General features: G+C 39.7%; 1 protein-coding gene across 1 annotated transcript in view; it reads right to left on the bottom strand.

Annotated features, from left to right (window-relative positions):
- MAP7D2 (MAP7 domain containing 2) overlaps positions 1-21,590 on the bottom strand; it is a 95,929-nt gene that overhangs the window by 34,399 nt on the left and 39,940 nt on the right. The window contains exons 3-7 of the mRNA XM_006893794.1: positions 19,302-19,410; positions 18,544-18,642; positions 16,409-16,519; positions 5,815-5,945; positions 3,984-4,111 (exon numbers count right to left, since the gene is read on the bottom strand). Coding sequence (XP_006893856.1) covers positions 3,984-4,111; positions 5,815-5,945; positions 16,409-16,519; positions 18,544-18,642; positions 19,302-19,410 — 578 coding nt within the window. The remainder of the gene's footprint in view (positions 1-3,983; positions 4,112-5,814; positions 5,946-16,408; positions 16,520-18,543; positions 18,643-19,301; positions 19,411-21,590) is intronic.

Genomic DNA, 21,590 nt, shown 5'->3' with positions numbered 1-21,590 from the left:
CAATTAGTGCAAAGCACAAATTACAGCCTGAGACCAGAAGAACTAGATGATGCCCTGTACTACTATGGACTATTGTAACTAGGACCACAATAGAATGTCTTGGATATATATAGTGGGAGGAGAATGTAGGAAAAATCCAGTCACTTAAAAAAAATCAGACTTCACTTCACCAAAGAAGACATTCAGATGGCCAACAAGCACATGAAGAAATGTTCAAAACCCCTAGCTCTAAGAGTGATGCAAATCAAAACAACTATGAGATATCATCTCACCCCAGTCAGAATAGCAAAATTTAACAGAGCAGCAAGCAACAAATGCTGGCAAGATTGTGGAGAAACTGGAACCCTTATTCACTGTTAGTGGGAGTATAAAATAGTGCAACCACTGTGGAAGGTGGTATGGCGTTTTCTCAAAAAGTTGCAGATAGAGATACCATTTGACCCAGCAATTCCACTACTGGGGATATACCCCCAAAAGGCCATAACTGACATCCAAACAGACATATACACATCCATGTTTATCGTGGCTTTGGTCACAATAGCAAGGAGTCGGAAACAACCTAAATGCCCATCAACAAATGAGCGGATAGAGAAGTTGTGGTATATTCACACAATGGAATACTACACAGCATTGAAAAACAAGGAACTCATGAAATATTAAAAAAAAATGAGTGACCCTGGAGGACATTATGTTAAGTGAAATGTCTCAGTCACAAAAGGACAAATACTGCATAGGGCCACTATTGTAAAACAGGACTGACCTCGGGGTTGAGGGGAGACTGAGAACGACGGGTTCAATAACAAATACTGCACTGAAGCAGATGAGGGAGAAAACTGTTTAAAAGGGATATGTGATTAGGTATTTTTGTCATGACAGGAGTCCAGAGCGAAGGCTGCACAGTGGGGTGGACCTGGGGGGATTGTAAAACAATGAAAGAATTTTCTTTTACTTTTCCAAGAGGGTAGTGTACTAGGGGGGAGGGTTAGGAGGGAAGAAAAGTACAACAATGAATGAATGGAAATCCAAGGTCTCTGTAAATTTTCATGGAAAATAATAATAATGTTGTTGTTGTTGTTATGTGCCGTCGAGTCGTTTCCGACTCATAGCGACCCTATGTACAACAGCCCTAAACCCTGCTCTATCCTGTGCCAATAGCATTGCCTCTGACACACCCATCCCGATTACCCCAGTCACTGAATCAATCCACCTCATAGAGGGTCTTCCCCTCCTGCGCTGTCCCTCCATCCTACCAAGCATGATGTCCCTCTCCAAGGACCAGTCTCTCTTTACCACATGTCCAAAGTATGTCAGACGAAGCCCCAGAATCCTTGCCTCCAAGGAGTAGCCTGGTTTAACCCTCTCTAGGATGAATCTGTTTGTTTTCTTGGAAGTCCATGGTACATTCAATACTCGTCTCCAGCACCACAGCTCAAAGGCATCAATTCTCCTTCTATCCTCCCGAGTCACTGTCCAACTCTCTGATGCATAACAAGTGATTGCAAAGACCATGGCCTGTATCAGGCGGACCTTAGTCTCCAGAGAGACACTGTTGCTCTTGAGTACTTTACAGGGGTCCCTAACAGCAGACTTTCCCATCGCAATATGTTTTTTATCTCCTGGGTGCTGGTGCCAAGAGTGTTGACCATGGAGCTGAGCAAACTGAAGCTGTGAACAATCTCAATCTCTTCGCCATCCATCCTGATGCTACCGGTTGGTCCAGTGGTGAGAATCTTTGTCTTCTTGACATTGTGCCTCAGTCCATACTGAAGGCTGTAGTCCTTGACCCTCTGCAGTAAGTGCATGAGGGCCTCCTCAGTTTCAGCGAGCTGGGTTGTGTCATCTGCATAACGCAGATTGCTGATAGATCTTCCACCAATCCTAACGCCACGCTTCTCCTCATAGAGCCCAGCCTCCCGGATAATCTGCTCTGCATACAGGTTGAAAAGGTATGGAGACAGGACAAATCCCTAACGTACACCCTTCCCAATTTCGAATCATGCAGTGTTGCCCTGCTCTGTTCTGACGACTGCCTCTTGGTCCAAGTATAGGTTTCGTATTAGCACGATTAAATGTTTTGGGATTCCCATTCTTCTCAGAGTCAGCCCCAGTTTGCTATGATCTACACAGTCAAATACCTTTGCATAATGAATTAAAAAAAAATCAGACTTACTGGTCTGAGAAGAGTAGTAGAATCCTTGAGAAAATGGCTTTTAAACTCACTGCTATCAAATTGATTCTGATGAACAGCAACCCTCCAAAGGGTTTCTGAAGTTTTAAATCTTTATGGGAGGAGACTATTCATTCATCTTTCTTCTGTGGATCAGCTAGTGAACTTAAAATGCTGATCATTCATTTAACAGCCCAACATGTTACATACTACACCAACAGTGTTTCACTCACTTCATTATCAAGTTGAATCAACTGATAGTGACTGGAGGTACTAATATTGGTAGGAGGCTAAATATTGCAGCATGAAGAGATTGTCTATCTTTCTACTGAGGAGTTCTTGGAGGATTCCACCAATGGAAATGTGAAGACTTTGGGTTAACAGCAAAACTGACTATAAACTCTGCCATCAGAGCTCCCTCAACAGAATTGAAAACGAAAACTCACTGCTGTTGAGTCGGAATTGACTCCTTTTTTTTCCTGAGGCTGTAAACAGCACAGGAGGGGACTATCTATCCATCTTCTTCCCACAGTGCCACTGTAGATTCAAAACATAAGAGAAGTAAAGGTCGCTAGTGTAACTCCCTATGGACTATGCCCCAAAACCTGGAACTAAACTGACTCCCAGACATCATCTTTTAGCCAAACAAGAGACAGGACTATACTGTGAATAGTAACATCTATGAAGAACCTAGGCCCTGGAACAATCAAACATGAGACCAAAAGGGTAGCATTTTCCCGAATAACAATGTTCAGAAGACAGGAAAGGGCAAGAAAGGAGGGGCAATGGAAGGAAATTACATCTAATGTCACAAACCAAAATGTATATAAACTGTTGAATGGAAAACAGAGCTTTCCTGTAAACCTGTACATAAATCATCACAATAAAATGTTACAGGGGTAAAAAGAAAATTAAGGGGGGAAAAACCCCATATTGCTGATTTCAAATGACATGACATCATTCTCTTTCAGGTACAGGCAGAATTTTTTCTATTGCACTTCAGTTTGCTGTACCTTGTAGATATCATGTATTTTGCAAACCAAAGTTTGTAGGAATTGCGCTGAGCAAGTTTATTTACACCATTTTTCCAACATGCATTCACTTCATGTCTCTCTCTGGTAACATTTTGGTAACTCTCACATTATTTCAAGTATTTTCAAAATGTTATTACACATTTAATGAATTATAGTATGAACATTACTTTTATATGCACTGAAAAAATACATGTGACTTACTACTTCATTATGAAACTCACTTCTATAGCAATGGTGCAGTATCAAATGTGTAGTGTCTCTGAGGAATGCATACATTACTGTCTCTTCCTGTCTAAGACAATGAGTGAGAGGGCAGTGATATGAGTGAGTGACAGAGCACAAGCACAACGTGCTAAGCTTATTCCTGATGCAGATGCAGGAGACAGAACACCAGAAAAGCAAAATAGAGTTCAAAGACCTAAACAGAAAATACTTAAAAGGACCAGTCTAACCAATTAGCAGAGCATATCAACCAGACAACAAATGGTTATCAGTTCAACACTTTTTTCCCCAGAAAATACATGTGTAAAGAAGTCCGTCAACTCAAACAGCACATTTTCTCTGCCTTGCCTTTTTTTTTTTAATGTGTACCGTTGAACTGGATCTGACTGGCACAGGAGGAGACTGCCCTTCCTTCTCCAGTGGATCATCTGGTGGATTTGAACAGTGCACCTTCAGGATTGCAGCACAGCTTCTTGCCACCAGGCCACCACAGCTCCCTTGGCCTTGCCTTTTGAAAGGACTCTGAATCAGGCTGTTGAGACAACGGGAAAGACACTTACTTGGATGTTCCAGGAGAAGATGACCTCTTAGGAAGGCTTGCTGTAAAGTCAGATTTTCTCCGAGGAGATCCTAGGACTGCAGTATTCATGGAAGTTAGTGTTCGAGGCTCCCTCTTTGATTTCTCCATCTGAAATGGGACATAGGATAGAGTAGCCAAGTCTCATGACTGGCATCACCTTTATAACTCCTAACAAGCTCCTAAACAGAATAGATGTGGCCCAACACAGAGCTACACTGCTTCACACTGAGGGAATCTTTATAGCCAAGTACCATGAAGTCACCATTTGTTCTAGTACTAGTAATCATCACATTACAGCTCTGCATAGAAACTGGAACAAGTGCAGATATATGTTATTAGGACAAAAATATTGTTAAGAGAGTTAAAAAAACACTGTGGCTATATTAGCCTAGACAATGAGCTGTGGACCCCAGATACCATATAGGGCATAATGGAGACTCCCAATTCCTCCAACTCCACTTATCCTTCTAAGTATTCCTTATAATCTCATCCCTCAAATCATAGATGAGAACTGACATAAATGTCTAGCAGACAGCAGGTGTTAGAAAAAGGTCAATTCCCTTTTCTCCTTATCCCACTTTTCTGTAGCAAAATCCTATTAGGCTGCTGCACCCACACTAACAATCTCTTTCTATAGTCATCTAACCTATAGTAAAACCCAGGAGTCTGGAACTATAGCACTTCTTATTTGAGAATCTTAGGGCTCTACTAGATTTAAAACATAAACAGAGTATTATAAAGTATCCAATAATACAATTATGTGGTAGTTTTAAAATAGATCCTGAGTTATTAGATATTCATCCCTCAAACAGGGAGCTCTGGTGGTCTAGATTGTAGGGAGCGCACTGCTAACTCAAAAGTTGTGTCTCTCTGACAGTCTGAATCTAACAGAGGATCTGAGGGAGAAAGATGAGCAATCTTCTCCTTTGCCCTTTACAGTCGCAGAAACCGAATAGAGCTATGAACTTGTTCTGACTCGAGACAATGAAGAAGTTTTTCTTCCCTTCATAAGCAAAGCTTAATTTACCGCCCTCCCCTGGATGTGAGGTGCCCTTTAGCACTCACTCCTTTTTCGTGAAGTGTTATTAGATTAGAAGTGGTAGAAGTGATGGTTTACAACTTATGAAATTAGATCATAATAGGCACTGTAGCTTCCTTCTTGTTTTCCCCCTCTACAGGACCACTACCTTAGAAAAGTACCTGTCAAGTTTTCAAATGAATGCCAACCCCAGTTGGTATCTTGTTCACAATCTCATGAGAGAACCTGTATCAGAACTACACATCTAAACCAATACCAATTTCTGACCCCAACAAACTGTGAGGTAATAAGCATATGTCATTTTAAGCTGTTAAATTTGGAAAATCTGTTACATAGCAATTGATAACTAACAAAAACAGTATGGCATATAAAGTTTCTAAATAAACATACATAAAGTGGAGGTACCTTCTCAACATTTTTTTTGTTTTACTAACAGTATCAAAGAGTTTAGAGGCCACAGTTGTGGATGAAGGTTGACTATCGTTTAGCAACCCATACAGACAATCACAGCATGGAATGAGACTCAAAAAGAAGCATAAACTGGAAACTGGGCACCTGGACCAGTCTTTTGGACTCCTGTCCTCTGGAAGTCAGTCTATAAATTTAGGAGAATATAAAAGTGAAATTTCTTTTCAAAGGCTAATTGAAATTTGAAACCAAATCTACCCTTTCAGTAGTCTTTGGACTTTGAGGAAAACACAGACCCTAAGTCAAAGGCAAGAAAGATAAATATCAGTCAAAAGGGGAGAGAATGAATAGGTTTGAAACGTACCAGAGGGAGTTCCGTCCCTGCAAGGACTCCTTTCCCCAATTCTCCTGTGCCAGTTGTAGACGTGGTCTTCTTTATCTCAATATTTCTAGTGGGAGAAGCCTTGTAGGAAGATTTGGGAGGACCAACAGGAGCTAAACGAGGACAGGTATAGGATGCTAGAGAGTTATAGTATAATAGTCACAGAGGGAGCACAGACAGAAAGAGTAGGAGTTGGGAAGAACATCAAATATCTGTTAAAATGTGACATGAACAATCTATAGTCTTAAAAATACATCTTTTTTTTCTATTTTACACAGAAAGGATCCTAATCTACACAGGGCTTTGGAATAGTTCAAAACAGTTCAGTGACTGCTGTCACAAACAATGGATATGTGTGGACTGCATAGCAACCAAATCTGTTTGGTACTCATGGTATTGTGACCTGAACTTGCCAAAATTCCAGCCTCCCACATCAGGCTCCTAAAAAACATTCAGGAAGAAGGATTGTGGCTGGCCTTATAGAAGGTGACACTATTGGCAGGATTCTGAAGAGCAACACATATTCAAAGCAGTGAGGTGGCTACCATCATTTAATGGGGCACAGTTGTTTGTTTCCTACTCAGAACAAAATACTACAGGCAACAGGTAACAGTTATTATGCAGTGCTTAAGTGGCCCTTCTTTATGACAGCAATTACTGAACCAGTTCAAAACCCTGATCCTAAAAAAAAAGGCTCACATGCTCAATGCTCAAAAGTCAACATCATTTTAGGGGTTCAAAGTTCAGGTTTTTGAGCCAGACCCACCAAGCAGTGCCAACTAACAGCTGGATCACATTGGGTAAGTTACTTACACTCTCTATACTTCAATTTCCTCATGCAGAGAAGTTACCGCAGTGGGCCTGGCTGCTCTCCCTTGGAAGGCCTGCTTGCAAGGTTGGCTCCTTCCTGGTATTTGAGAACTTAGATTTTGGGAGGCTTTCTACCATGAACTGACAAAAGAATCATTCATTGTGCCTATCCTGTTTGAGTAAACAGTTTTTAGTGAACATCTGCTTGCTTTCTTGAGTGGAAGGGAGGTGGACTGAGGGTGGTGGTATCTTGATATTTAAATATGTTCCAAGCAGGAGTGTCTACATGATCATTTCCCAATAAAAACCAGGGTTTTGAGTTGCTGATGACATTTTCTGGTAGACATTTCACATGTGTTGTTACAACTCTTTGCTGGGAGAATTAAGCATGCCCTGTGTGACTACACTGAAAGAGGACCCTTGGGACTTGCACCTGGTATACTCTAGACTTTGCCTCATTTAAGTACAGCTACAAACTGAGTCCTGTGAGTGCTCCTAGCAAAGTATTGAACCTGGAAATGGTATTATGGACCACAAATATAGCTGGTGTTAGGAATGGGAATAAATGGATTCAGAAGAGGCCACGGCATGAAGGTATTACTGCTGATGCTGGACGAATTTTGACTGAAAGTAAAGAATACCAGAAAGAAGGATGTTTACTTGAGTTTTATTGACTATGTAAAGGCATTTGACTTTGTGGATAATAAAAAATTATGGGTAACATGAGAGTAGGAAATCTAGAAGTCTTAACTGCACCCATGCAAAATCAATATACAGATTAAGAAGCAGTCACCTGAACAGAACAAGAGGACGCTGTATGGTTTAAAATCAGGAAAGGTGTGCATAATGATTGGACCCTTTCTCTATACTTATTAAATATGTATGTTGAGGAAATAATTTTAAAAGCTGGACTATATGATCAATGTGGACTCAAGATTGAAGATGGACTCATCAACAACCTGCGTTAAGCAGGTGACACAACCCTGCTTGAAGAAAGAGGACTTAAAAGTATTTGAAGCACTCTCTGCAAAATATTGGAGACTATGGCTTTCAATATGGATTACATCTTGACATAAAAAAACAGAAATCGTCACCACTGAACCATTAGGTAACATCATTATAGATGGAAAAAGGATTGAAGTTGTCAACAATTTCATTTTACTTGGATTCATAAACAATACTCTTAATAACATCAGTCAGTCAAGAAAATCAGAAGATATGTTGCACTAGGTAAACCTGCTGTCAAGGATCTCTTCAATGTGCTAACAAATAAGAATGTCAGTTTAAAACTACGATGAAACTGATCAAAGCCTTGGTTTTTCTATTTGTTTTTTATGCATCTGATAACTGGGTAATTATTAAGAGTGACAGAAAAAGAATTGATGCCTTTTTAATTACAGTGCTGGAAAAGACTTCTGAATATCTCATGGTGTCTAAAGAATAAACAAGCCTGCCTTGGAGAAAGTATTACTAGGGATTCCTCAGAGGCAGGGATGGTGAAACTCTGTCTCATCTGCTTTGGATATGTTGTTGGGAGGGGCCAGCCCTTGCAAAAATGACATCATGTTGGGAAAGATGGAAGTTCAGATAAAGAAGATGATCTTCATCAAGATGGATCGAGACAGTGACTCTCAACAATGGGCTTGATCATGGCAGAGACATTGAGGATGGTGCAGGATAGCACAAGGTTCAGATCTGTTGTTCACAGGGTCTACTATGAGTCATAGTGGACTTGAAAGCACTTAGCAACAAAAAAAGGATACTGACGAACTAAAATATGACAAAATGACTGCCTGGGAAAAAAGGAAGGGGTGGGAGATGACGATCCACTTTTGTCAGGTGGCTATGGAACCATCCAAAGTATGAGACAGTGGTGAGACATAAAAGCAACTCATGAAATCTGAAAATGATAGTTCATCTCTAGTAAAGCTGGCTTGCTGGATCCCTTCTCTAACTGCTTTTGGCTGGGGGCTGGAGGTGGAAGGCAGTGTAGAGTACAGCCTGGTGATGTCTTTAGTTTTCTTCTTCTTCTCCAAGTAGGAGTGAGACTTATTTTCTCTACTGTTTGGCAATCAGTGAGTGGGTTTGAACTTAAATTCTAAGTACTGGAAATAGAACAAGTCTCTGTAAGGAATTATTTTTACTATAATTTTTGCCTGTTAAAGCCTCTAGGAAAAGGGAAATGAAAAAAGAGGCACTCTCCAGATGGAGATATTTTAGTTTCAAAAAGCAGATTTGAATTGTTAATCTGATTTCATCTCTTGTAAAATCTGATGTCTGACTGTGATGTCAAGGGTTTATTGTTCAAAATGGCTTTCTTGGCTATCAGCTCTGACTTTCAACATGTGACTGGGTAGAAACTTGAAATAGGGTGTGTATAAATGAACCATTATGAGATTGGCCAGTTTTCCCCATCCCACAAAGTTTAAGGCACTTTAGTAGTGAAGATGGGAATCTAATTACCAGCAAAGAAGCTGCAGCAGAGAATACATGTGTAACCTTCAAGGCTAGAGATTCCTGCTCTAGTCAGACCAAAACCTACATGAGAACAGCAAGAGTCTCAATGGAGAAACAGAGACTGACATGAAAGAGAGCTGACTGCTATTACACGGAGCTAGAGCCAGGAGCTTTTGCCCTAGCATGCTGGAAGACTGAGGGGAGACATAATTGACCAAGAGAGCTTTTTAACACTGACCTAAACCCTAAGGCTGAAGGTCAAAGAGCCTGTGAACATGCCTAGGAAGTTGTCTGAGAAAATGTATCCTGTTGTCAACCTGAATTATAATCTGTCAACTTCTCTGTAAACCCCATAACCATGAGTCTGGTTCTATGAGATCTGCATGGTCATTGCAATGGATTTCTGACTCAGTAGAGCTCTAGTGGCCTAGTGGTAAGAAGCGGCACTGCCATTTCAAAGGCACATTGTTCGAATCCACCAGCTTCTGTATTGGAGAAGGATGGGCAATCTCTTCCTATGTCATAAAGCACCTCTGAAAACCATCTGTACAGGCAGCTATGGGTTGGTTCCGACTTGGTGGCACACAACAACAACAACAACAAGTAGAGCAGTATGATTGGTGGTGGAATTAGAAGCAGCAGGTAGGGAGTTCTGGTGGCTTAGTGGTAAGAAGCTGTGCTGCAATCACAAAGGCATGTGGTTCAAATCCACCAGCTGCTCCATGAGATGAGGATGGGCAATCTCCTGTGCAATTTACTGCCTCTGAAAAGCTACTGGAGGATCAGCTATGAGTCGGTTCCAACTCGACGACACACAACAAGAACAACAGGTAACAGTAGCAAATAGTATGAGAGAGGTAAAAGTAGAAGAAAGATCTGATGGCTTAGTGATAAGGAATCACGCTGCCAACACAAAGGTATGTAGTTTGAATCCACCAAGAGATTCACTTTTCTCCAAGAAAGGTGGGCAAGTCAACTCCCCTGTGATTCAGTGACATTGAAAAACCACCTGGTCATCCCTATGCCACTATTAGCAATTGATGATGTTTTTGGCCTGGTGAGCATATTTTTAAGTGAGTCAGTTTTTACTGTTAGGATGACAAAGTAAAAAGATACAACTTTGAGAACTAAGGTACACTTAGCTCCGACAACGGCATTTTTTTTCCCAGCCGCCCTCCCCAGACAAAGGTATTTTTTAATCATCTCATATGCATGAGAAAGCTGGATACTAACTAGGGAATACTGAAGAATTAGTGATGTCCTTGAATTATGATGCCAGGAAAGAATACTGAATGTACCATGGACTACTAGAAGAATATTCCTCATTTTCAGCAAGCAAAGATGTGTCATCTGTGTAACGCAGGTTGTTGATGAGTCTTCCTCTAATACTGATACCACATTCTTCTTTAATAGAGTCCTGCTTCATGAATTAGCTGCTCAACATACAGACTGAATAGATACAGAGAAAGGATACAACCCTGACACACACCCTTCTTGATTTTAAACCATATAATGTTCCCTTGATCGTTTCAGACAACAGCTTCTTGGTCTAGGTAAATATTTCATATTAGCACAACTAAGTCTTCTGGGACTCCCATTTTTCTCAATGTCAGCCATAATTTGTTATGATCCACACTGTCAAATGCCTTTGCATAATCAATAAAACACAAATAAACATTCTTCTGGAACTCTTTTCTTTCAGCCAAGACCCATTTAATATCAGGAATGATATCCTTGGTGCTGTAGCCTCTTCTAAAGCCAACGTGAATTTCTGGCAGTTCCCTGTCAATGTACTATTCTAGCTATATTTTAATAATCTTCAACAATATATTTTGCTTGCATCAGCTATTCATGATATTGTTAAATAATTTCTGTATTCTGTTGAACCACCTTACTTGCTTTTTTTCTTCTTTCTTTCTTTGTTGAAAATGAGGAGGATATGAAATGCTTGCTGTAGAAGATCAAGGACTATAGTTGTCTGTATGGACTACTTCTCAACATCAAGAAAACAAGGGTCCTCACCACAGAAACATCTGTCAACATCATGATAGATGGAGAAAGAATTGAAGCTGTCAATAATCTTGCTTGAATCAACTATCAATGCCCTTGGTACTAGTAGTCAAGAAATTGGGAGACATATTGCAATGGACAAGTCTGCTATCAGGGATCTCTCCAAAATGCTGAAGAGCAATGATGTCAGTCTGATGGCTAAGGTGCACCTGATTCAGGCCATGGTTTTCTCAATCACCTGCTCCGCATCAGAAAGCTGGACAATGACAGAAGAAGAATTAATGCCTTTGAGCTGTGGAGCTGAAGAAAAGTACTGAATATTCCATCGACTGCCAGAAAAATAGATAGGTCTTGGAAAAGTGCAGCCAGGGTCCTCTTTGGAGGCAAAGATGGCGAAGTTTCATCTTTTATACTTTGGTAATTTAATTAGGTGAGGCTATTCCTTGGGAAGCTACATCATGCTTGGAAAGATGGAGAGTCAGCAAAGAAGAGGAAGATCCTCAATGAGATAGACTAACACAGTGACTTCAGCAATGGGCTCAAGTGTTTTGTAAAGATTGGCACAGGATACAGAAAGGTTCAAGCTGGCACTTTATAGGTCACTATGAGTTGTATTCAACTTGATGGCACCTAACAACAACAACAAGAACATAGAATACCTGTCTTAGATGAAGTATAGTCAGAATGTTCCTTAGATGTTAAGATGGTGGGACAGCATCTTTTGTAATTTGGGCATAGGCAGGAGGGATCAATCCCTGGAGAATATTACACTTGGCAATGCAGAGGGTCAGTGAAAAAGAAGACCCTAGTAATAGACTTGAAGGCACCAGTTTTAGGGGGAGAGGTGTCAAGTGGTATCTCATTGTCACTTTGATTTGCACTTCCTTGATGACTAATGATATTGAGCATCTTCTCATATACTTATTGGCCATTTGTACATACTCTTCAGAAAGAGCACAGAAATATAAGTAGTTATAACTAAGTAGCAATTTGAAAACTCTATTTGGGGAACTTAAAGCAGACTCCAACTCATGTAGATAAGATACTACAAACAAAGACAACTCTCATTGTCTTTGGCCTCTATACATGATGCCCTCAACAATCTCTTTCATGTAGATGACATAGCTGGCTTGTAGAAAGTGAAAAAGACTTGAAGCACTTACTGAAGAAGATCAAATATGGGTTACATCTCAACATCAGAAGAAAATTCCTAACCAATGGACCAATGAGCAACAACATCATGATAGATGGAGAAAAGACTGAAGTTGTCAACAATTTCATTTTACTTGGACTCACAATCTACACCCAGGACAACAGCAGTCAAGAAATGAGAAGACATGCTGTATTGCAAAAATCTGCTGTCAAGGACTTCTTTAAATGCTAATGAGCAAGAATGTAAGGTATTGTTTTGATGTTGTTTTTCTTTCACTCTTTAAAAATCTTTTTTTTCTAAAAAATTTTATTTTATATTGATTTGCTTACAAAGAATGTAAGTTTTAAAGACTAAGGTGCATCTGGATCCAAGTCATAGTATGATCAACTACTTCTGATGCATTTTAAAAGTTGGACAATGAGTAAGGATGACAAAAAGATGCCTTTGAGCTGTGGTGTTGGGGAAGAGTCTTGAACATCCATGGAATGTCAAAAGAAGAAATAAGTCTGTCTTAAATGAAGTGTAGCTAGGATATTCCTTAGAGACACTGTGGGGAAACTTCATCTTACATACTTACGGCATGTTGTCAGGAGTGGCCAGTCCTTGGAAAAAGGTATCATGCTGGGAAAAGTGGAGGATCAGAGAAATAAAGGAAAAAGATGCTCAATGAGACAGACGGACACAGTGACTACAACACTGGGTTTGATCAACGCAGAGATTAGTGATTATGGTTCAGGATAAACCAAGGGTTTGTTGTTTGATAGCATTACTATGAATCCTAGTCAACTCGATGGCATCTAATAACAATAACATGCATGATGATGAGAACTGCTTTAATAAAGAGTATTCAGAATTACTGTGCAGGTCTGATGGTAGCCTAAGAGTCTAACTTTCTAGTCTGTTCCTAAGTGGTAACAATGTGGCTGGTCCCTGGACCATATTCTGCTCAACAGGGCTGTGGACATTTGTTGAGCTCTTATTCTGTGCCAGCCATTGTGTATGTATTATCTCATTTCAGCCTCACAGCAAATAAAAATCAATCATTTTTGTATAGCAGAAAAACAAGGATTAGAGAAGTTCATTAAAATACCCAAAGTCACAGAGCTAGTTAGTGGCAGAGCAAATGTTAGGACCCTAGAGATTGTACTCTCTAGACCCCTTTGCCAAATTATCTCTGAAGTCTACAGGACTCCATAGCTCACCAAGCAGATCTGTATTTTTTTCATCCACAAACCCTCAGTCGTAAAATAATTTACTTACCTCTGTGACATGCAAAATAAGAACAGTAACAGTAAAAGACTAGTGGCAGAATATTGAAAGACTTACAAGATATTCCACAAAGCTAGAAAATGGAAAGTGAAATGTAAAATTCCAGGAATAACTCAAAGCCTGATCAATATCCCTTTAAGGCATTTTCCCTGGCATCACCGGCACCTCTTTTTACCTGAGTCACTGGACTGCTCAGAGAGCATGAGTACACTTCTGCTCCTGGCTAAAGAAGCCTGTGTGGGTGTCAACAGTCGCATAACAAGAAAGGTTTCCATGGGACTAAGATGCATGCGATGAGCTGAGAGATGGAATCAAATGAAAATGGAAAGGAAAATTAAATCCAAACAAAATAACCAAAACCAGCACAGTGTGGCATGCAAATTCATTTCAGCATGGTAGAACAAAGAATGGCTTTGGAGTTCGTCACAGTAAAATAAAACAAACATTGTCATTTCAAGTCTGGGGATGTGTATTCATTCTCTTGGGGTGCCAGGATTTCTTAAATGTGCTATTACAGCCCAGGGATCTGTAAAATTTTGTAAGTTCACCTCTCAAGATGTGATATGATCTCAAGAAAACATTTACCCACAAGCAGAAATAGCATTGAAAAGCCAGTCCTATACAAAATGTGAAAAATATGAAACATTTAAAAACATTTCTCTGTTAAGCAATATTTCATAATAGCAACAAATGAATAGATTGAGAAATTGTGGTGCAGTCACCCAATGGACTACTATGCAGCACTAAGGAGCAACAATTTTTTAAAATACTATATAATTTAGAAGAGGCTAGAGAGCATTTTGCTGAGTGAAATATCTCAGTCACATGAGGACAAATACTGTGTACAGCCACTATTGTAGAAATAAGAGGATAATTGAGTAAGATGTATAAATGTTCAGAAAGCAAAGAAGAGATCAGGAGATACAAAAATGGAAAGGCGGGGAAAATCACTGGGACAGAAGTTAGTGGGTACAGGGAGGGAAAGGTTCAATGGGGATTTGAAAAGGTGATGTGGTAACAGGCATAGAGCAATGGTAATTAACTATATAAAATATGACATATAAATGACTGTATAAAACACAAAGTACATGTACAGAACACAATGTATATGAATGATTACAAGGAAACCAATAAAATAATTTTTAAAAAGAAGTATTTCATAACAAACTGATTTGGTTCATGAAATAAGTAGTCACATCGTTCACTAAAAAACAAAAATCCAACAAACAAAAACTCTCCAAAGCAAAAGAAAAATGTCACAAGATAACTCATTACCCTCATGTCTAATCCCAACTGGTAAGTGATGTCGCCAGTGGGTTTTCAGTTGGAAGCAGGAGTGGCATCCACTTCCTAAACAACATACCTTAGGAAACTCTATGAACTTTGAGAAACGATAGTTATAGAAAGGCTTCAGGTCTTTTGTTCATAGGGTCACCTAGAGTGATGCTCTACTCAACAGCAATCAACAACTACAATTACAATTCACATGGGAGGAGCTCCCATGGAGCTGGTAGATTCCAAACTGCCTGCCTATGGGTTAGCAGTCAAACTCTTTACTGAACAGGCCACCAGAAATCCCTAAATAAAAATTAGTTACTTGATGTCAGCTTTAAGGGTGACAGTAGCATTCATATTCTAAAATTTGGTCACTGAAATGTCGTTTTGGGACATACTATATTGCAGCGAATTAGATTTTAAAAAGAAATAATTTTGCAATTTTTGAGGTCCCACTAACAAGCCTATACCGCACAGGTAGTTAAGTCAGCTGTCAACAACATATTAATATACTACATCTTTACATTTTCATCATTGCCAAAAAATGGATTGAACATTTCTAACCATGTGAATGAATGAAAACATAAAAACTATACTTGCTAACAGACAATCTATTAAAAAATTCAATGTTTTCCATACTTTTACATGGATTGCATCAGAGTTAAGCACCTTCATGACACTCACAGGGTATCCAACAAATAGGATGTGCCTCGTTGGTTGAATCACAAGGTCACTGACGTTGAAACACAACCAGGGAGACATATTGGCCTTTTCAAAGTCATTAACATTTTTGTCCTTATCCCTCACTAAAGAGCAGAAATGATAAAACTAGGGCCTGCAGCTTCTTAAATAGTGCTTTCAGATACACAGTGAACATACAGAAAGGTTCCCTCCCTTAACCTACATACCCTAGAAGATATAAATTAGTGACTTGTCTGAGCTTCAAGGAGAAGTGTCTCAGAAAATAGAGGGTGCCGTATCTATTCAGTTTCTCAAATTGGCACATGATCTGTGCATAGCCTTTCCCATCTTAAATGCTGCTCATTCTTTTCTCCCTTTAAAGTCTTATTAGTTCTGAACCTCTACCTCACTTAAAAAAAAAAAAAGAAGAAGAAGACAGGCCTACAAACCATAGGCAACTGCAGAGTCTCATTTTTACACATACAAAAGTCTCCCACATGCTTGGAAAGGTCATCATTTCTGCTCTTTTGAGTAAATTAACCATTCTGTCACTCGGTGCACAGTTATTTGTTTAATGGTCTTGTCGGCCCACAATTAATTTTCAGGTTACTAGAAGAATGCTGCTCATTTCTATTCCTATCTAGCCATGAACTGGCTGTTTTCTGGCTCTGGGGCTCCCAAATTTACAACACAACCTTGAGACAGAGTAATATTTATGAGACAAAGGTGGACCATCTCTACCCATGTGATTAACTGGCTTGGATAACCTGCCAGATGATCAGCTATGGATCACTTCCAATTCAATAATACATAAGAACAACAGTGTTTTCAGAAGGTGCAAAAAAGGCTCTAACAAAGGTCAGTGTTAAGTTGTTCATGCAAGAAAGAAACTGGAGAGCTCAGATCTATAAGCTCACTTGCCTCGTTCTGGAGAATATGTTATAGCCACAGTGGATGAAGACAGGCGCTTGTTCATGGGAGGTTCTGCCTGCTTTGGCAAGTTCATGGTTGATGTTGAAAGTTTATCATGTGCTGCAGAAAAAAAATAATAAAGACATCAGTATTGACATCAATAAAGACAGTACCATACAAAAACATAACCCTAAATGCTCTTCCAATGGTCCCCCAAACCCTGGGGCACAGCACATTGTGCTTCATCCCTTTTGAGGAGACAACCATCCTAATATGGAAATGCTTATGCTATAGTAGCCCATGGTCTGAAACAAGAGCTTCTCTTCTATTTTAAAGATTTGGCCTTCCTCAGCAGTTCTACTAAAGTAGGCTAATCTAATCCCACCAGCAAATCACTTCCTTATGTCCTGTGATTTTTAAACATATTCTGATCATATAAAAACAACCAATCTAGAGAGTGAGGCAAACTGGAAATTGCTTTATGGTTTCTGACTGTGTGCTGAAACAGGTCTTTACTGGGCAGCTATACAGTTCAAGTCAGCGAGAGATGGGGCTGTATCTAAAGCAGAATGACACTAGCAGTTAAGTTTCTCCCTCTCGTCAGGAGACATAGTTAGCATAGCCTTGAACTGTAATATGCGACCCTAGGTTTTGGTTTTCTCCTTTTCCAGCCATTATTTTATAGTCAGGCTTTTAAGTCACACCATATAGCAAACTAAGAGGTTCTGACAGTGCCGAGAGGCATCATCTCACATCTTGAAGCAGAAGCAAAAGTTTATGTCTGTGAATTTAATGAAAGTAAACTCATTAATAACATTTAAATATCTACTCCTTTGCTCATGTTTTCAACTCAGAGAACTGCTACATCTGGTAATTTCTCTTGCCTGAATTATCTGAAATAATTTTTAACTAATGTAAGCTAAAGCAAAATAAATTCATGTACAAATGTCGACTTTTGAAAATGAAGTGAAATTTGATGTACCGGAGGGGAAAAACCATTAAATACATGAAAATCCATGTGTGTGTGTGTGTGTGTGTATATGTTTTTTTTAATTTAGTATTTGATATGGCTCCATGTGGAAATGGTTTTCATAAATGTAAAATTTTGCTGATCATGGATAGTTCTGAATATTTTGAGAAAATAATGCATTAAAATATTTTACCTTGATTATGGAGCTTTTTGCTCCTGGGCTAAGTATCAAAGCCAGAGTGAGTATCACATTTGCTTTTTCCTGATTATGTCCCTCCCTGTGTGCTAACTTTCCAGCAGTGATGATTCAACACTATTTACACCTCTACATAGGGGAATGTCAGTATTAAGACTACATATATAGTTAACTCAGCTGTGTAGCGAATTGCCTGCTATGAAGCAATACCAACAAAGATCATTCTTTGTGAAAGGAATGCTGGAAACCAAGAATACAGATTTCTATGGCTCTGATTTGACCATACGCATTACTGGTAAATACTGTATTCTTTTTAAATCTTGTGTTTCCTTTGCCAGCAGAAAATGGACAGGATTACTCAAGTTAAGGATTATTCCTTTTTACTGTTAAAAGGGAACAAAGTTTTGCTAGCTCTGCTTTTGATCTAATTTCCAAGTCTGTCTCCAAAACAGAAAAACCATTAGACAGAATGATGAAATCAAGGACAAAGCCAAATCATCGACTGGGTTTCCAGTATTAAGATTCACAAGGATTTGCTTCTGTATCACCATCTCCCAAACACTTGTCCAGGAATTGATGACATTAACAACACCACGGCCAAATATTCCATTCAAGCTGGATGAAGAAAGGTTTTGATAAGTCACTTGATCTACTCCACTACTGTTTAAAGAAGATGATTAATGAGTGTTAAAGATATAAATATAAAACAGCCAAATATTGACAAGATTCTCAAGACAAAAATTAGTGAAGCCAGGATGCAATATCCACTGTATGAGGATGTAATACATGCACAGCACTACAATGACAAAGGAACAAAGACATATGGTTATGCCACGCATAACTCTAGAAATAAAGTTATTATAGTTCAAACTAAGAAATTAATAGTAAAGGTTCTATAAGAGCGACAAACTGGAGATGAAGAAGAGTGACTGGAACAATAATGACAAAATGTTATGGCCCAGCAAGGCTCAGTTATACCATCTGTGGCCTCCACAGCAGCGGCAGTGGTCCCTGGGTCCGGAGGGAGGGTGCTGGCTGCTAAACCTACAGGAGGGGGTAGGGTATTTTCTGATTCACCTACAGAGCAAAAAATCAGAGCAAGAGAGGTGAAAGAAAAAAGATCCCATTTTTGTTGCCTTTTCAGAAAAAAGTATTTTCACTGTCAAATATACAATACAGTGTTAAAAACACTATTAACAGCAAAATCAAGAAACTGTATTATAAACTTAAACCAAGTCATTTGCCTAGAATGCAGGAACATATAGAAAGGAAAAACAAGAAGCAGGCAGTTAAAAAACATTCACATGTTAAACAAAACATTTGAAAAATTTAAAACTATTCCTCAAATAAGCCACCTTAAAGTAAATTGAAAGACCAACAAAAATGAATGAGCAGGGGAAACAGAAACTGCTGCTCTGCCTCCCAGGTCATGTCTAGAGGGGATGGAGCATCTGTCACCTACCATTCTTGACATACAGTTCTCCTGGGTGTTTAAGTACCCTGCAGCATTTTTGTTTTTACATTAGACTTCTGGGCTTTTTGTTAAGGCCCAGGTAGAGAAAGAAAATGCACGGGTTCCATTCCCTCCCACAAAATGCAGACACAGGAAGCTAGGCAGGTTTACAGGTTTAAACCTCAGGTCTAAAAAAGGGATCCCCTTAAATCCATGCAAAGTCCTCCTGTAGAGGCTGTCCCCATCTTTTACAATTCCAGTGTGAGTCAGCCCCATCACTTACCTTCTCGGCCTCCAGTCCCTGCAGCCAGTGCTCCTCCCCAGGACTTCTTCTTCAACTCCAGCTGCTGTGTGCGCTCAATGGACCTGCGCATCATTGCCTCCAGCCGCTCCTGCCCAGCACAAGCAGAGCGTCACGGTGACGGAGAACAAAATTAGCTACCCAGCCTACTGCACTGCCACGCCTCAGTCCCAGGAGAGTCATTGAATAAAGCTTTCTGGGCAGCAGCACCACAGCTCTCTGCACCCAAAAGCCAATCCTGGTGCCATTCCCCACCCCAACAGCATATTCAGAATTGATCTCCCTTACCCCTGTCCACATTGAGGCATCTATTCCCAGTCTCCTCCCGGGACCTCAGCTGCTGCTGAGCCTGGAGGTCTTAATTTGCTTAAGAATAGTGCTGGGCAAGCATTAACTCTTTGAAGTCTGTCTCCAACCATTTTGTGCAAGGACTGGAATTGTGCTCTAGAATCAGCACCTACTCCAGTAGAAGGCATAAAACATGCCAATTTAAGAAAAGTTAAACAGAAATAAAAGTTGAGTTCTCTATCCTTTACATAATTTTGGGGGGATGATATTTGATTTGAGACCTATGATTAAAAGCTCAATTTTCATCTTAGAACTCCTTTTTTAAATTGTTAAATTGTGCTAAGTGTACATATAAAACAATAGCTACCATTTCAATATTACTCACCTGTACAACTCAATGACATGAACAATGGTTATTTTGTTCAACTATCAATCTTTTGCTTTCTTAAAGGAAAATCAATGCTTTTCTATATTTTAGCACTTTTCTGCTACACAGTATTCTGGGGATACTGCATTCTTCAAAATGTAAAAGTGAGTGCTTACAGAACCTCCCAGCCCCAAAATAAAGCACCTATACATTACCCATAGGTGGGCAGATGGGTAGAGGAAAGAATGAAACTATTTTAACCAGAAGACATAAGCAGTAAAGAGGTTTCTTAACAGAATATATATTAGAAGTACATTCCTCTATTAACCAAATTGTTGGTTTCAAAAAGTTTATTTCAAAAGCTGGCAAGTATTTCTGTGGCATCAGAGTAAATTTCAAGATTCTACAGGCCTTGTCTCCCCTACCCCATGACACTGCAAATACCAAATCCTCTACCGATCTCCACTGGAAAGGGCCAGAATAGGTATCCTTAATTCTCATCAAACTGAACCCTGAGCACTGGCTTCAATCACAGATTTATTCTGAAAGCAGAAAGAAGCTATTTTCTCAAATTGGAAAAAAAACAATGGGCAAGTAAATCTACTTTGGAGTAGCATCAACTAAGAAATCATCACTTAAAGATCTGCAAAAGGACTCTGTTCATCGACTTTACTAGAAACAGCAAAGATCACTTAGGAAGCATGGATTCTAAAGTAGAAGGATAAGGTGTTTGTTTCTCCACATTTCACCCTCTTTCCTCTGTGTAATCTTTCTCTGAGAAGCACTTTGCTAGGAGACAGCCTCAAGAGACCTGTGAGCAGAAAGGAGCAATTTTTTCCCCCCTCCATGAAGTCACTGATTTGTATTTGCTAGTTTTTGGCCCAAGACTTTACAATCATGAGTGTGCATTTTCTGGCACTGCAATGTCCTCACAACCTGATGCTTTAATAAATGCAGACAGCCAACCTCAACTGAGTCTGACCAGGAAAAGGTCTGCTTATAAGGCACAGAGCTCCCTCCCATTGGGTGTCTGAGACTGGGGCTTACTTGTCGTTATGTATAGTCAAATCAGAACTGACTCTCCAGCAAGATTTCAGAGACAGAAAATCGCCCACAATTTTCCCAAGGAGCTACTGGTGGATTAGAACTGAGTGCCTTTGGGTTGGCAGTGAAACTCCTTACCACCAGCCTACCAGAGCTTCCTCTGGAGCTGACTAGTCATTATACAGATTCGAAGTAAAGTATTTAACAAATGACCTACTCTTAGGTGTAGCAATCGTTCAACTTAGATTGAACTCAGTATGGCTGGGTTATGGTGGATTTTCTACATGCTAGAGCATCAAAAGACAAGTTTCTCACCATGAAGGGACCAAAAAGGATGAAGCACTTCTTTAAGAGTCAACAACTTAATCATGGATTCTATCATAGGCAGTCTCAGCCTGGAAAGTTCTGTCATGCTTATGAAAATATCTGTCCCCTACCTCCAATCTGCTTGCTGTGAGGGTCAAGGACTGCAGCCTTCAATATGGATTGAGGGTCAATGTGAAGAAGACAAAGATTCTCACCACTGGAACAATTGGCAGCATCAGGATGGATGGTGAAGAGATTGAGATTGT

The sequence above is a fragment of the Elephantulus edwardii genome, unplaced genomic scaffold (assembly GCF_000299155.1).
Source record: "Elephantulus edwardii isolate Elephantulus edwardi_28Jun2011 unplaced genomic scaffold, EleEdw1.0 scaffold00131, whole genome shotgun sequence".
In the NCBI taxonomy this organism is placed as follows: Eukaryota; Metazoa; Chordata; class Mammalia; order Macroscelidea; family Macroscelididae; genus Elephantulus; species Elephantulus edwardii.
This window is presented reverse-complemented; position numbering and strand designations above follow the sequence as displayed.